This window comes from Papio anubis, chromosome 17, assembly GCF_008728515.1.
Source record: "Papio anubis isolate 15944 chromosome 17, Panubis1.0, whole genome shotgun sequence".
Classification (NCBI taxonomy): Eukaryota; Metazoa; Chordata; class Mammalia; order Primates; family Cercopithecidae; genus Papio; species Papio anubis.
In genome coordinates, this window is record NC_044992.1 from 47,391,679 (window position 1) to 47,407,029 (window position 15,351).

Here is a 15,351-nt window from a genome sequence, read left to right on the forward strand (position 1 = left end):
TTACAAATGTGAGCTACTGTGCCCGGCCAAGATACCGCTTTATTACTAAAAACAGTTTTGTCTGTTAAGCTGAGTAGTCTCTTCACGTACTATTTAGGTAACAACTATTTATCAGGCCACGTGCTGTGGCACATGCCTATAATCCCAGCCCTTTGCTGAGGCTGGAGCATTACTTGAGCCCAGGAGTTTGAAGCTGCAGTGAGCTGTGATTCCACCACTGCACTTTAACCTGGGTGACACAGTGAGACCCTGTCTCTTTAAAAAAAAAAAAAAATTGAACATGGCCCAGATACCAAAAGCTGCACTTCCAAGCCACTGAATTGTAAATCTGGTTGGAAAGATACTATGCAGAATACTGGGAGTTATGAAAAGCAGTGTGGGAGAGTAGAAAGAGCAGACATGTGCCTTGCCTGTTTTTATTTGATCTGCGACCTTAAACAGATCAAATAAAATGACAAATGAGAGTCCCAGTTTTCTCATTTGTGAAATGGGGATAATACTACATTCTTTGCAGGTGTGGCTATAAGACTTTTTAAAGATTTAATACACCTGGCCGGGCGCGGTGGCTCAAGCCTGTAATCCCAGCACTTTGGGAGGCCGAGATGGGCGGATCACGAGGTCAGGAGATCGAGACCATGCTGGCTAACACGGTGAAACCCCGTCTCTACTAAAAAATACAAAAAATTAGCCGGGCGAGGTGGTGGGCGCCTGTAGTCCCAGCTACTTGGGAGGCTGAGGCAGGAGAATGGCGTGAACCCAGGCGGCGGAGCTTGCAGTGAGCTGAGATCCGGCCACTGCATTCCAGCCTGGGCGACAGAGCGAGACTCCCGTCTCAAAAAAAAAAAAAAAAAGATTTAATACACCTAAAATGCCTGGAACATAATAGATACCCAATAAATGGTAGCTGCTATTATTGTTAGTTAATACAGAGCATAGGAGTAAGACAACTTAAATACATTAGACTCTATTGTATTCCAGTCATATTGCCATGTCTTCACACATGCTTTTGACGTTACCTTCTACTTGGTGGCAAATTTTCATCTTTTAAGAGTGAATTTGATTTTTGGAAATGACCAAAAAGCAGATTCAGACACAGGTATGAATATTTTCTTTTTTTTTTTTTGAGGCAGAGTTTTGCTCTTGTTGCCCAGGCTGGAGTGTAATGGCACAATCTCGGCTCACTGCAACCTCCGCCTCCTAGGTTCAAGCAGTTCTCCTGCCTCAGCCTCCCGAGTAGCTGGGATTACAGGCATGCGCCACCACTCCCGGCTAATTTTTGTATTTTTAGTAGAGACTGGGTTTCTCCATGTTGATTAGGCTGGTCTTGAACTCCCAACCTCAGGTGATCCTCCCGCCTCGACCTCCCAAAGTGCTGGGATTACAGGTGTGAGCCACCACACCCGGCATAGGTATGAATATTTTCATTGTTGGTGGGACGACCTCAGAAATGAAATGTGACCATCATATAATAGTGTTTATAGCTCTGTCTGATAAACTTGCTTTGGAGGCAGTTCCAAAAGAGATGTTTGCAATGTTTGAGCAATGAGACTGTTACTGGACATTTGTTGGTTTTTTTTTGTTTGTTTGTTTGTTTGTTTTTTTGAGGCGGAGTCTCCCTCTGTCGCCCAGGCTGGAGTGCAGTGGCCGGATCTCAGCTCACTGCAAACTCCGCCTCCCAGGTTTACGCCATTCTCCTGCCTCAGCCTCCCAAGTAGCTGGGACTACAGGCGCCCGCCACCTCGCCCGGATAGATTTTTGTATTTTTTAGTAGAGACAGGGTTTCACCGTGTTAGCCAGGATGGTCTTGATCTCCTGACCTTGTGATCCGCCCATCTCGGCCTCCCAAAGTGCTGGGATTACAGGCTTGAGCCACCGCGCCCGGCCTGTTACTGGACATTTGTAACTTCCCACAATGAATCTGCTGTATATATTTTGAAAGTGGCTCATTGATATTAGAGTAAGTGACATAGCCTGTATATGCTGTGGGAGAGCAGAGGTGGAGGGACTCAGAAGAAAATGGATTGCTTTGGGAAAGCCTTGAGAAGATGGGACTTGGATTGAACCTTGAAGGATAGGGAGGATTTGGTAGTAAGGGAAGGGGGGATATCAGAATATTGTGAGGGTAGTCACAAGAGCAAAGCATGTAATTCAGTTTATTCAGCAGACATTGATTGAACACCTGCTGTGTGCTGTACTTGAGAACCCACAAGGAGGAACTGCTCTGACATCAAGGGGTACACAGTATACTGGGGGAAGAGTACACAGAAGAAATAATTTTTTTTTTTTTTTTTTTTTTTGAGACGGAGTCTCGCTCTGCCGCCCAGGCTGGAGTGCAATGGCCGGATCTCAGCTCACTGCAAGCTCCGCCTCCCGGGTTCACGCCATTCTCCTGCCTCAGCCTCCCAAGTAGCTGGGACTACAGGCACCCGCCACTACGCCCGGCTAGTTTTTTTGTATTTTTTAGTAGAGACGGGGTTTCACCGTGTTAGCCAGGATGGTCTCGATCTCCTGACCTCGTGATCCACCCGTCTCGGCCTCCCAAAGTGCTGGAATTACAGGCTTGAGCCACCGCGCCCGGCCAGAAATAATTATAACAGTCTATTCAAGTGGTAGGTACGCACAAGCTGCAGTGGAAGTGCAGAAGAGGGCTCCTGACCTAGCCTAGCAATAAGAAGGGAAGAGGAGAAGCCAAACTCAGGCTGAGAGGCATGGTAGGTTACTATGTAAGCAAAGGCTTTGAGACTTTATTTATTTATTTACTTATGTATTTGAGATGGAGTCTCGCTCTGTTGCCCAGGCTGGAGTGCAGTGGCACAATCTGGGCTCACTGCAGCCTCCACCTCCCAGGTTCAAGTGATTCTTATGCCTCAGCCTCCTGAGAAGCTGGGACTACAGGCACATGCCACCGCACTGGGCTAATTTTTTGTATTTTTAGTAGAGATGGGGTTTCATCATGTTGCCCAGGCTGGTCTCGAACTGCTGAGCTCAGACAATTCCTCCCATCTTGGCCTCCCAGAGTGCTAGGATTATAGACATGAGCCATCATACCCAGCCACGGTTTCAGACTTTATGATTTAGGCAGTGCAAAGGCTTTGAAAAAATTGGATCAAGTTTTTAGGGAGATTAGTGAGTTGGTGTTATGCAAAATGAATTTGGAGGGGTAATAGACGAAGCAAGGAGAACATTCGGAAGGCTTTTGCAGTGGAACAGGCTAAATATAAGGAAGACTTGAATTAGAATTGTGGAGGAAGGCATGGAAAAGCATAAAAAAAATCAAGAACAGATAGAGTTCTTGACTGACTGGTACGAAATGTAAAAAGGTGATACATTTATTCTGAATATTGGTATCTGGAAGAATGGTGATATTATTCAAGTAATAAGGACAAAGGGGGACCAGGCACTGTGAGCGTCTGTGGGACGTGTTATTCTTTTAGCTCATGTGTTTCAAGTCATTCTACCGCTTGCCATCTCCACATCCAAACCTAACTACTTTGGATTTGAATTGCAGCTCCTCCACCCCCACCACCCGTGATCCGAAATGGTGCCCGGGATGCTCCCCCTCCCCCACCACCATACCGAATGCATGGGTCAGAACCCCCGAGCCGAGGAAAGCCCCCACCTCCACCCTCAAGGACGCCAGCTGGGCCACCCCCTCCTCCTCCGCCACCCCTGAGGAATGGCCACAGAGATTCTATCACCACTGTCCGGTCTTTCTTGGGTGAGTAGCTAGCTATCTGTAGTCTCATGGTTCCTGCGGTGACTTCACCCACTCCACTGCCATGGCTGCCAGATGGCCACCGTAGAGCCGGAATGGCCACATGGGATCCTTTGTTCACAATAGTTCTCCTCCTGACTTTATCCTCAGACTTACGGGCTGTGTTCATTGACTTCCTTATCTTGATGTGAATTCTAAGCATGGATGCTTTGGAATAGATTGAAGTAAGATCAGCAAGTATTATGCTAGCTTAACTCTAAAGCCACTCCAAAGATCAGTTTCTGTAGCTCGCTTTTAGGTCAGAGACTCTGTATCTTCTTTAGGATTATTCAGACAGCACTTACGTATTCTCCTAGGAAGGAGTGTTCCTTTCTAGCTCTTCAAAAACAAAACATTTGATTGTTCTTGGAATTACTTTTTTAAATTATTTTTTATAGAGACCGGGTCTCTGTTGCCCAGGCTGCTGTCAAACTCCTGGGCTCAAGCAGTCCTCCAACCTCGGCCTCCCAAAGTGCTGGGATTACACATGTGAGCCGTCACACCCAGCCTCACAGCCCCTCCTTGGAATTCTTGGGGGGGGAAAAAAAAAAAAAAGTCCCATGGCACATTGCCTGGAAAGAAACAAGAAGAAAGAATAACAAAAAATATTACAGAAAAAAGGATTGGGTGCGGTGGCTTATGCCTGTAATCCCAGCACTTTGGGAGGCCAAGGTGGGAGGATTGCTTTGAGCCCAGGAACTCAAGACCAGCCTGGGCAACATGGTGAAACTTCATCTCTCTGAAAAATACAAAAATTAGCTGGGTGTGGTGGCACATGCCTGTGGTCCGAGCTACTCAGGAGGATTGCCTAAGTCCAGGGAGATTGAGGCTGCAGCAAGCCATGATCGCACCACTGCACCCCAGCCTGGGCAACAGAGCGAGACTCTGTCTCAAAAAAAAAAAAAAAAAAAAAAAATCAGCTGGGTGTGGTGGCTCATACCTGTAATCCCAGCACATTGGGAGGCCGAGGCAGGCAGATCACCTGAGGTCAGGAGTTTGAGACCAGCCTGGCCAACATAGTGAAACCCCATCTCTACTAAAAATATAAAAAATTAGCGTGGCATGCCCCCGTAATCCCAGCTACTCAGAAGGCTGAGGTAGGAGAATCGCTTGAACCCAGGAGGTGGAGGTTGCAGTGAGCCAAGATCGTGCCACTGCACTCCAACCTGGTGACAGAGCAAGACTCTGTCTCAAAAAAAACCAAAAAAACAAAAAAAAAAAACGAAACCCAAAACATACACATTAATCCAAAGCCACTAACTAGCAGTGTTATTTTGAGGAAGTCACGTTACTCCTTGGGGCCTCACTTCCCTTATTTTGTAAAATTAGGTTGACTAGATGAGAAGTGTATCAGATTAACTTTTCCAAGATTATAAATGTTGGGGGGCTCTACCTAAGAGATTCCAATTCCTTGGTTCTGGGATGTAACCCTAAGTAAAGGTTGTCCAGAGGCTATTGTTAGACCCCTCTGTTGAGGACCCCTGGAAAAAATCTCTGTAAGGTCCCTTGCGGGCCTAACACTCTAGATTCTTTTTTTTTTTTTCTTTTTCTTTGAGATAGCGTCTTGCTTTGTCATCCAGGCTGGAGTGCAGTAGCACAATCACGGCTCACCGCAGCCTCGACCTCCCAAGCTCAAGCAATCCTCCCATCTCTCAGCCTTCCAAGTAGCTAGGACCAGAGGCGTGCATCACCATGCTTGGCTAATTTTGTATTTTTTTTGTAGGGATGAGGTTTTGCCATGTTGCCCAGACTGGTCTCGAACTCCTGGGCTCAAGCTACCTGCCCACCTCGGCCTCCCAAAGTGCTGGGATTACAGGCATGAGCCACCATGCCCAGCTTCTAGATTCTTTAATGGTTGCTGTCTTTACCCCCCGTCTTCCATGTTCTGTTCTATTCCTATTAGGCATGCCAGGGTTTTTGCTTTTAAAGATATATCCTTATTGTAGAAACCTTTGGGATGTGATCAAGCCACACTTACAGAAAATTTGAGCCTTCTTATCGAGGGGCTGTAGAAAATAGGAGTAGAAGCCATGTTGGCTGTCCCAACTATGTAAGTGAAGGTAACATGGGCTGAAAGGGAATTATCTGCTCATATCTCTCACTAGCCATAGACAAATATTCCCATTTTAAATTAATTTCTACTGATTTCTGGATTTAGATCAGTTGTTTTGCCATGGCGACAGTCCCTAAGATGTTATTAAAACACAGAATCGGCTGGGCCTGGTGGCTCACACCTGTAATCCCAGCACTTTGGGAGGCCGAGGAAGGTGGATCACCTGGGGTCAGGAGTTCAAGGCTAGCCTGGCCAATATGGTGAAACCCTGTCTCTACTAAAATTACAAAAATTAGCCAGGTGTGGTGGTGCACGCCTGTAATCCCAGGGATGCTGAGCAGGAGAATTGCTTGAACCTGGGAGGCGGAGGTTGCAGTGAGCCAAGATCACGCCACCGCACCCCAGCCTGGGCAACAGAGTGAGACTCCATCTCAAAAAAAAAATTTCTTTCTGCTTATTCAGACAGAATTATATTTCTTCCTGCTACCATGCAAACAACTGGGCTCCTGTTCTGTTCTGTGTCTGACTTGATGGAAAGGTTTAAAGAATCGGCTCAGGGCCGGGCGCGGTGGCTCAAGCCTGTAATCCCAGCACTTTGGGAGGCCGAGACTGGCGGATCACGAGGTCAGGAGATCGAGACCATCCTGGCTAACACGGTGAAACCCCGTCTCTACTAAAAATACAAGAAAATTAGCCGGGCGAGGTGGTGGGCGCCTGTAGTCCCAGCTACTTGGGAGGCTGAGGCAGGAGAATGGCGTGAACCCGGGGGGGTGGAGCTTGCAGTGAGCCGAGATCGCGCCACTGCACTCCAGCCTGGGGCACAGAGCAAGACTCCGTCTCAAAAAAAAAAAAAAAAAAGAATCGGCTCAGGCTAGGCACGGTGGCTCACACCTGTAATCCCAGCACTTTGGGAGGTCAGGTGGGCAGATTGAGCTCAGGAGTTCGAGACTAGCCTGGGCAATATGGCGAAACCCCGTCTCTACTAAAAATACAAAAAACTAGCTGGGCGAGGTGGTGGGCACCACTGCACTCCAGTCTGGGTGACAGAGTGAGAGTGTTAAAAAAATATATATATATATAAAATGAGCTCAAAGATGCACTACTTAGTACAGAGAGGTTTCGAATATATGCTCTGTGCATGCAAGGCGCGTGGGGTGATGCTGCTGCTGTTCTCAGGGTTGTTAGTTTGGTGGTGCAGTAGGTCCTCACGGTACCTCAGAGTGCCTGAGAGATTAGTAAGTGGGGAGGGTTGAAGTGGTCAGAGGCCTTGGGAGCACAAGCAAGGATGATAGGAATTAATATTCTGTTCTTTTTGCAGATGATTTTGAGTCAAAGTATTCCTTCCATCCAGTAGAAGACTTTCCTGCTCCAGAAGAATATAAACACTTTCAGAGGATATATCCCAGCAAAACAAACCGAGGTGAGAATAATAAAAAAGTTTTTCCATAATTGCATAAAATGTAGAATTTGTGTGTTTTCTTAAGTTACAATTTGCTTCTCGCTGGACGCAGTGGCTCACACCTATAATCCCAGCACTTTGGGAGGCCGAGGTGGACGGATCACAAGATCAGGAATTCGAGACCAGCCTGACCAACATAGTGAAATCCTGTCTCTACTAAAAATACAAAATTAGTCTGGGCGCGGTGGCTCACGCCTGTAATCCCAGCACTTTGGGAGGCTGAGGCAGGCGGATCATGAGGTCAGGAGATCAAGACCATCCTGGCTAACACAGTGAAACCCCATCTCTACTAAAAATACAAAAAATTAGCCAGGTGTGGTGGCAGGTGCCTGTAGTCTCAGCTACTCAGGAGGCCAAGGCAGGAAAACTGTTTAAACCCAGGAGGCGGAGGTTGCAGTGAGCCAAGATCACGCTACTGTACTCTAGCCTGGGCGACAGAGGGAGACTCCGTCTCAAAAAAAAAAAAAAAAAAAAAAAAAAAAAACTGCTTCTTGTCATCTTCATTGACTTTTTTTTTTTGAGATGGAGTCTCCCTCTCATCGCCCAGGCTGGAGTACAGTTCTTGGCTCAACCCAACCTCTGCCTCCCAGGTTCAAGTGATTCTCCTACCTAAGCCTCCCAAGTAGCTAGGATTATAGGCATGTGCCACCATGCCTGGATTATTTTTGTAATTTTAGTAGAGACTGGGTTTTGCCTTGTTGGCCAGGCTGGTCTCAAACTCCTGACCTCAGGTGATCCACCTGCCTCGGCCTCCCAAAGTGCTGGTATTACAGGCATGAGCCACTGTACCTGGCCTCTCATCTTCATTTTCTTAAGCAAAACAACAATAAAACTTAGTCCCCAGATTTTAAAGATTAGCTTAAAGAACCTGTCTCTCATTTTAGAAATGTGTGGGTTGTTCCGATTCTGGTGGGTGACCTGTATGTGTGTGGTTTTTATTTTGTTTTTTTTCAGCTGCCCGTGGAGCCCCACCTCTGCCACCCATTCTCAGGTGAAGCCTGGCTTGGTCCTGTTCCTCAGGAAAAGGATGGACCTTCTCTTCTTCTCAGATGGTCCCTTCCATTCCCCTGAAACCCGCATGAGAGCTCCTAACATGTTTCTCCAATGCAACCAACCCCTAGACTCCAAGTGTCCTCCCAGCTCACCTCCATCTATGCATCTCGTCTCTGGATTTGGTGATCAGACTCTTTATATTGACAGTAGGATCTCAAACCCTGCATCCATCCTTCCTCCAGCAAGCCCTGCTAGCCACATGAGGAACAAGTTTCTGTGTCTCTTGCCTTCCTCTTGGGGAAAGGTGCCTTGTTGTGATGAATTAACTCACTGTTGGGGCAGGGTGGGGAATGGTACTCCTTCCTTCTCCTGTCCACGGTAGGGGAAGCTTGGCAGGTATATTATATTTCATCATTTAGGAGGCTGACATGACCAGGACTTACGGGTGGGAGGGGAGCATTATTAGTGAAGCAAGAAAGGAGTTTGCCAAGAGGTGATCTGTTTTAAAGGTCATATTTGGAGAAAGGGCAAGGAATTGGGTCTGCTTTATTTTAGGGGTATTTTGTTTTTGTTCTTACCTGCTGCCCGCCCCCACCACCCCAGGGATAAATTGGATATAAACACTAAATACTAATCAGTTGAACTTAACATTTAATAAAAAGAGAGAGTGAAATAAACTGAGGACCATTTTAGAACTAGTCAGTTCTCTGCAGCAAAGGGACCAGGAGCCATTTGAACCCTCTGGGACCCCTCACCCCACTGCTTCACGGTGCTAGGCTGAGGGATGTTTTTCCTCCCCCTTACCACCCATGCCCTCGAAGGAAATGTCACTTTTTGTGGAGGGCATCATTCATTCCTGATTCACAAACCCCAAAAACCTCTGGTGGGAGAGAGGAAGATAGGGCATGGGCCTAGGCCTTAACCTCAATCTTGAGTCTGCCTCAGTCTCTTCTGACTGGCCCTGAAGTTGTCAGTGGCTCTTTCTGTCCTTCAGCCCCTGGAAGGTGCTCCAGGATAACAAAGAAGGGCAGGTTGAAGCCCCTCATGGAAGGAGCTGGCTTTGTGGCGCTGCGTGTACTGAAGTTCACAGCCCACCTGACTGAGCAGACTCTTCCTGTTCCTTTCTCTACCACCCTTGCCTTCCCAGGACTGCACAATTTAACACAGCAGACTACAGAAGGGTGAAGAAGTGAGCAGAGGCTTATGAGGATATTCAAATACTCCTCTATGCCAGGAAGCACAAAGACTTTGTTGAGTTTTGCCTCAGTTCAGTAGATCTTCCTTGGCAGCCAGCCATAGGTTGTTTCTTTGTCTTCCAGATCCTAAAGAGCACAGAGAAAAATGGAGGTCCCCAGTCTAGGTAGGAACTGTCGTTGGCTGATTGGATGAGGACTTCTTTTTTTCCAACAGCAGGATGGGGCTTCTGGGCTCGACACACCAGATACTTTGGTTTTCTACAACTGTTGCTACGTGTAGAGGCTGTTCAGAGCGTGGCATGAGAGCAAGGAGACCATGGCTACTCTTTGAAATGGATGGGGAAAATTAGCTTAAAAATTTAATCACACACATCACAGGCTTAAACTGTCTTAGGGACCTTTCCAGTTGATTGGATCACAGGCTAGAGATCTGTGCATGGTGCCAGGTGAAACCCAAGTCTCCCCAGTGCTAGGTGAGGGGAGGGCTCAGCAGGGGTAATGTGTATGGGGTCTGCTGTCCTTTGCCATCCCCTAGACCACATTAACTCTGGGACAGACCATGATTAGGTCTGTCACCAAACTTTTCCCAATAATTTTTTATATATCATTCCTCTTTCTAATCTGTTAGCATTTATCTCCCAGAAGTATCCCTAGCATCCTGAAGTAAACAGAACTGCCGGACCTGGTGGCTTACGCCTGTAATCTCAGCAATCTGGGAGGCCAAGGCGGGTGGATCACCTGAGGTCAGAAGTTCGAGACCAGCCTGTCCAACATGGCGAAACTCCATCTCTACGAAAAATACAAAAATTAGCTGGGAATGATGGCACGTGCCTGTAGTCCCAGCTACTGGGGAGGCTGAGGCATGAGAATCGCTTGAACCCAGGAGGCGGAGGTTGCAGTGAGTGGAGATGGCGCCACTGCGCTCCAGCCTGGGTGACAGAGTGAAACTCTGTCTCAAAAAACAAACAAACAAAAAAACAGAACTGAGAGAGGGGATGCTAGTGGAGGGAAAAGGAGAGAGTATAAGAATTCATACTGCAGCAGAGTTCCAGGGCAGATACTCACAAGTGACTAAACTTTGACTGTGAAGTCTTCCCATTTATTTTTGAAATGGGAGTCGATGCCTTTTGTACATTATCAAAGTGTTTTTTTTTTTCCCTCCTTTACTCACACAGAGCATCAAAATATCACAAGTAAAGCCAAACCCCCGCTTTTCACTGGGGCTGATACCTTCCTCCCCATGGCCCGCTGCCCCTCAAATTCCTCAGCACTTGGACTGTGTCACATGGATATTGATTGTGTACTTGTTGTCTCCGCCTCATGCAAAAAGGCCTGGGTCTAGATCTAGTCAGATGGGTTTTTTTCAGAGCATGTTGATGATACAACACCTGTTTCAATGTCTTTGCCTTATACATTATTTGGTCCCGCTGTTAATAATAGATTTATTACTATGTATATTTACTATTGAAGATGGGAATGTGATCTGCATAGTTATCGGTCTATTTTCTATGTTGTAAAAAGCTTCTAATATGGGGTTTAAGGTGAGCTGGCTACAAGAGCACTAAAACTCCTCACCTTTTAAACTGCTCTTTTTATCTGCTTGTGGGAATGTCGTCTCTTCCATGGAAGATTGGGTGGTCTCATGTTGAGGCTGTTGCCCAGTCCCATTAACTCCCTTGTCCCCCCGCAGAAGGAAGAGACATTTCCCAGCTAAGCACCAGGAAGCTGTGTTAAAAGCCCTTGTATGGGTTTGGTTTTGTGATGTTCTTCCCTAATGGGAAAAACTTTATAGTTGTTTCTTACTGCCCTGTGTGGGAAGCAGGGCGGTGGCCTCCAGGTTTTTAAATGAGCTAGATGTCCCTCTTCCCCTTCTCTGGTCACTGAACCTGGACCAAAGCACTTTGATATTCCAGGTGTGATTTTCTCTGTCATGGGGATTTGCTCCAGCTGCAGAGCCCCATCATTTTCACAGCCTAGGCCAACAGAGTGAGAACCTAGGGCTACCCTAGCTGATGGATGTGAGGCTGCTGTCTCCAGGAGCTCATCCCAGCCCTGCTAACTGGCAGCGGCAAGGATACTCGTCACCGGCCATTGCACTGGGGAACTGCCTCACCCCATGGCTTCCCAACTTGAAACCCAGATTTACTTCCAGGGAGAGGTGAGAAAAAAAGTTTAAATAGACTTGCTACAGAGCAACTCAGGGTTGGGGTGTGTTTTAATTCTCCTGATCACTTGAAATAATCTGTAGGCTGAGTGCTTATGGGGGTGGGAGAGAAGGGCGACTCCAGGGTCCTTCCCTTTTATGAAGCTCTGGGGGTGGAGTGTGGGCATCTGAGGCCCTATGATGGCACTACACTGAGCTGTCTATCCTTCTGGAAACCCATCCTGCAATCAACTGCAAATCAAATTCTTTACATTCCAGCTACAGTCTTTTTTTCCCCATTGAATCTCAGTCCCTGGCCATGTGGTCAAGGTGGCTTTCTGTTAAGCTATCCTAATTTTGGGAATGGGAGGGGAGAGAGGAGGGCCATTACAACTCTGCCTTGAAGGCTCATCTCTTCAAAACAAAACAAAACTACAACCACCATCAAAACCACATGAAAAAAAAAAAAAGATTAACTGAAGGGAGAATTTGGTTCCATTCAACTCCACATTCATTGTGCCTTTACTTGTGTTAGATTTCTGTGCTTTCTTCCTCTCCCTCTTTGAAGCAATTAAAATCTTCCTTGATAACTGCTGTTTCTTTCTACTCTTGTTTCTGGCAACTTAGTGGGTTCCTTCTCTAGTTGTCTTAAATCTCATTCCACTGGTGGCAAGAGGGGGCCTAGCCTTCTTTTCTCATGTCTAATCTTTGTCCTTTCTCATGGTGCCCTGCATGGAAGTCACAGTCAACACTGAATAAATGACTAGAATGACATGTGTGCGTGCGTGCGTGTGTGTGTGTGTGCATCTGTCTGTATGTGGATCAATTTCTTTTGGAAAATAATTTATTGTATGATTTATTTTGGAGTTATATTCTGATTACAGTGCTCCCTCTCCCAAATAGCATTGATTTGTTTCCCCCCTCTAAAATGTATAATCTGGTCTCAGGTTGGATTCTTTGGTACATTTCTTTCTTCTGGATGCCGTGCAGTGTAATTAAACCTTGCTTAAAAACAAAAAGTGAAAAATGTGTACTCTTGTGTGGAATACTGCCTCAAGTGGTGGCACAGAGAGGGGAGAAAACCTTTGCCTCATAATTTGGGTAAATGTAGTGGTTTGATTCCAGGTCTTTTGAAAAGGTAGATCTACTGACTTGGGCAGACTCATCTACAGCTTCCTGAGGGTCTTCTCTCCTCCCCTCCAGCTGTATTTTGAAAATTACAGTTCTAGTTGGCCGGGCGTGATGGTCCAGCGCCTGTAATCCCAGCACTTCGGGAGGCCAAGGTGGGTGGATCACTTAAGGTCAGGAGTTCGAGACCAGCTTGGCCAACATGGTGAAACCCCGTCTCTACTGCAAATACAGAAATTAGCCGGTGTTGTAGCGCATGCCTGTAGTCCCAGCTACTCGAGAAGCCGAGGCAGGAGAATCGCTTGAACCCAGGAGGCGGAGGTTGCACTGAGCTAAAATCATGCCACTGCACTCAAAAAAAAAAGAAAAAAAAAATTACAGTTCTAGAGTTCTAGTTACCCTTCCTGGGAGATTCTGATAGACCTTATTTTATTATTTTTTATTATTATTTTTTTGAGACAGGATCTTGCTCTGGAGGGCAGTGGTGTGATCATAGCTCACTGCAGCCTCCAACTCCCAAGCTCAAGTGATCCTCCCACCTAAGCCTCCTGTGTAGCTGGGACCACAGGTGTGTAACTGTGCCTGGCTAATTTTGAAAATTTTTTTGTAAAGATGAGGTCTCCCTATGTTGCTCAATCTGGTCTCAAATTCCTGGGCTCAAGTGATCGTCCCATTTCAGCTTCTCAAAGTGCTGGGATTACAGGCATGAGACACCACACCCAACCAGTCCTTGTTTTATATTTCTACTTAACTCCCCTTTGCGCATGATTTCAGGGAACCTAAGAGGCTTCCTGGCCTTGTGACCTTTTCCTTGAATCTCTTACAATTCTTTCTACCTGTGTTACACAGCAGATTCTCAAATTGAGGCTAAAGGAAAGAAGGGTGGGGACAAAGCATACAGAATGTGTGTATCTGTTTTTATATGGGTGTTGGCTGTTTTTCCTCACTGCTTTTTAAGCTGAATCTTGGCTGGTTTTCTTGAACTTTGCCTTTAGGTGTAAAAATTCAACCAGACACTCTCTCCTTACTGTGGTCAGCTGACATCATAACCACTAAGGCTTAATGAGCTTAACTTGCACTTTGATCACTAGCAAAGGTCTTGAAGTTATTTCTCTTCCTGATTCATAATGGGTGTGTGTATGAATCACTCTCACATAATTTAGATATAAAAACCTATGAGGATGAGGGAGGGAGGAGAGAAAAAAAGGATTCCTTTCATTTTCATCTGTACTTCCCAGATGGGCTGAATCCCTGATTATTTGACCCATCATTGTTATTAATATGGTTAATAAACTACTTGTTTATTGATTGAATTGTTCCTCCGATTTGAAATAGCCTGCAAATGGAGTTTGCCTAAATGACCTTCGACTTCCTAACCCTATAATTCATTCTGTCTTATTGTGATAGTATTGCTAGTACGTGTGTGTGTATGTCTACACACACACACAAAAGGATACCAGACAGGTTCTTCCAGTGTGATTTGATTCCTTATCCATGATACTGTGTATGAGTTAGCAGGTGATAAGGACACTAGTTTCCTCCCTCCATTACTGAGGCAGAGCTGCTTGCCATGAATGTGCCTCTTAAGTATTTCCCAACCCAATCTAACCATGAACTGAGTGACCCACTGGAAGGAAGCTGCCTGTCTCCAACTTCCTAGTACTCTGCAGAGAGAGGTAAAGGAACTGTGGAAAATGAACTAGAACTAGAAATATGTTAACCTCAGGATTCTGACTGCCCCAGAGGATAACTGGGGATAAGCTTTGCCTCTGACATCACTGGAGCCCAGTCTGGATCATTTTCACACATAATTGAATTCATTCTCCACTCCTAGGCGTGAGGGTGTGAGACTTAAAGGAGTATATGCTCTCCAGCCACAAGTGTTTATGCAAAGGGTAGATGTCCACTTGGCAAGAATGTCCTTTCCATTCCTTCAGCAAGCACTTATTGTACACTTTACTGTGTACCAGGCGTCTATGAAGATGAAAAGTCTTTTTTTGCCGGGCATGGTGGCTCATACCTGTAATTCTAGCACTTTGGGAGGCTGAGGCAGGTGGATCACCTGAGGTCAGGAGTTCGAGACCAGCCTGACCAATATGGTGAAACCCTGTCTCTACTAAAAATATGGGCGCCTGTAATCCCAGCTACTCAGGAGGCTGAGGCAGGAGGGTTGCTTGAACCCCGGGGGCGGGGGGGGGGCAGAGGTTGCAGTGAGCTGAGATTGCGCCACTGCACTCCAGCCTGGGTGACAGAGTGAGACTCCATGTCAAAAAAAAAGTATTTTTTTTTTGTTTTTTCTAGTTTGGAGATGGGGTCTCGCTATGTTGCTCAGGCTGTCCTCAAACTAGGCTCAAGGGATCCTCCCACCTCAGCCTCCTGAGTAGCTGGAATTACAGATGCATGCCACTATGCAAGGCTAAGACATGGTCTTTGACTCCAAGGAACTCATAGTAGACTTCAGGATAACTACCAGGAGAAGCCTATGCAGGGTATTAAAAGGCTTTATGAGAGTTAGCCAGGGAAGATGGAAGGTGAGTGACATTCCAGACACAGGAAACAGCAAAAACAAAGGCAAGAAACAAGAAGCAAGAAGCAAGAAACAATATGATGTGTACCCATCACGTT

General features: G+C 46.3%; 1 protein-coding gene across 4 annotated transcripts in view; it reads left to right on the forward strand.

Annotated features, from left to right (window-relative positions):
• WIPF2 (WAS/WASL interacting protein family member 2) overlaps positions 1-14,039 on the forward strand; it is a 71,482-nt gene extending 57,443 nt beyond the window's left edge. For all 4 annotated transcript variants that reach the window (XM_031657595.1, XM_031657594.1, XM_003912965.5 and 1 more), the window contains 3 exons: positions 3,509-3,718; positions 7,126-7,227; positions 8,221-14,039. In XM_031657595.1, the coding sequence (XP_031513455.1) occupies positions 3,509-3,718; positions 7,126-7,227; positions 8,221-8,261 (353 nt within the window). In that variant the 3' untranslated portion in view covers positions 8,262-14,039. The remainder of the gene's footprint in view (positions 1-3,508; positions 3,719-7,125; positions 7,228-8,220) is intronic.
• Positions 14,040-15,351: the final 1,312 nt, after the last annotated feature.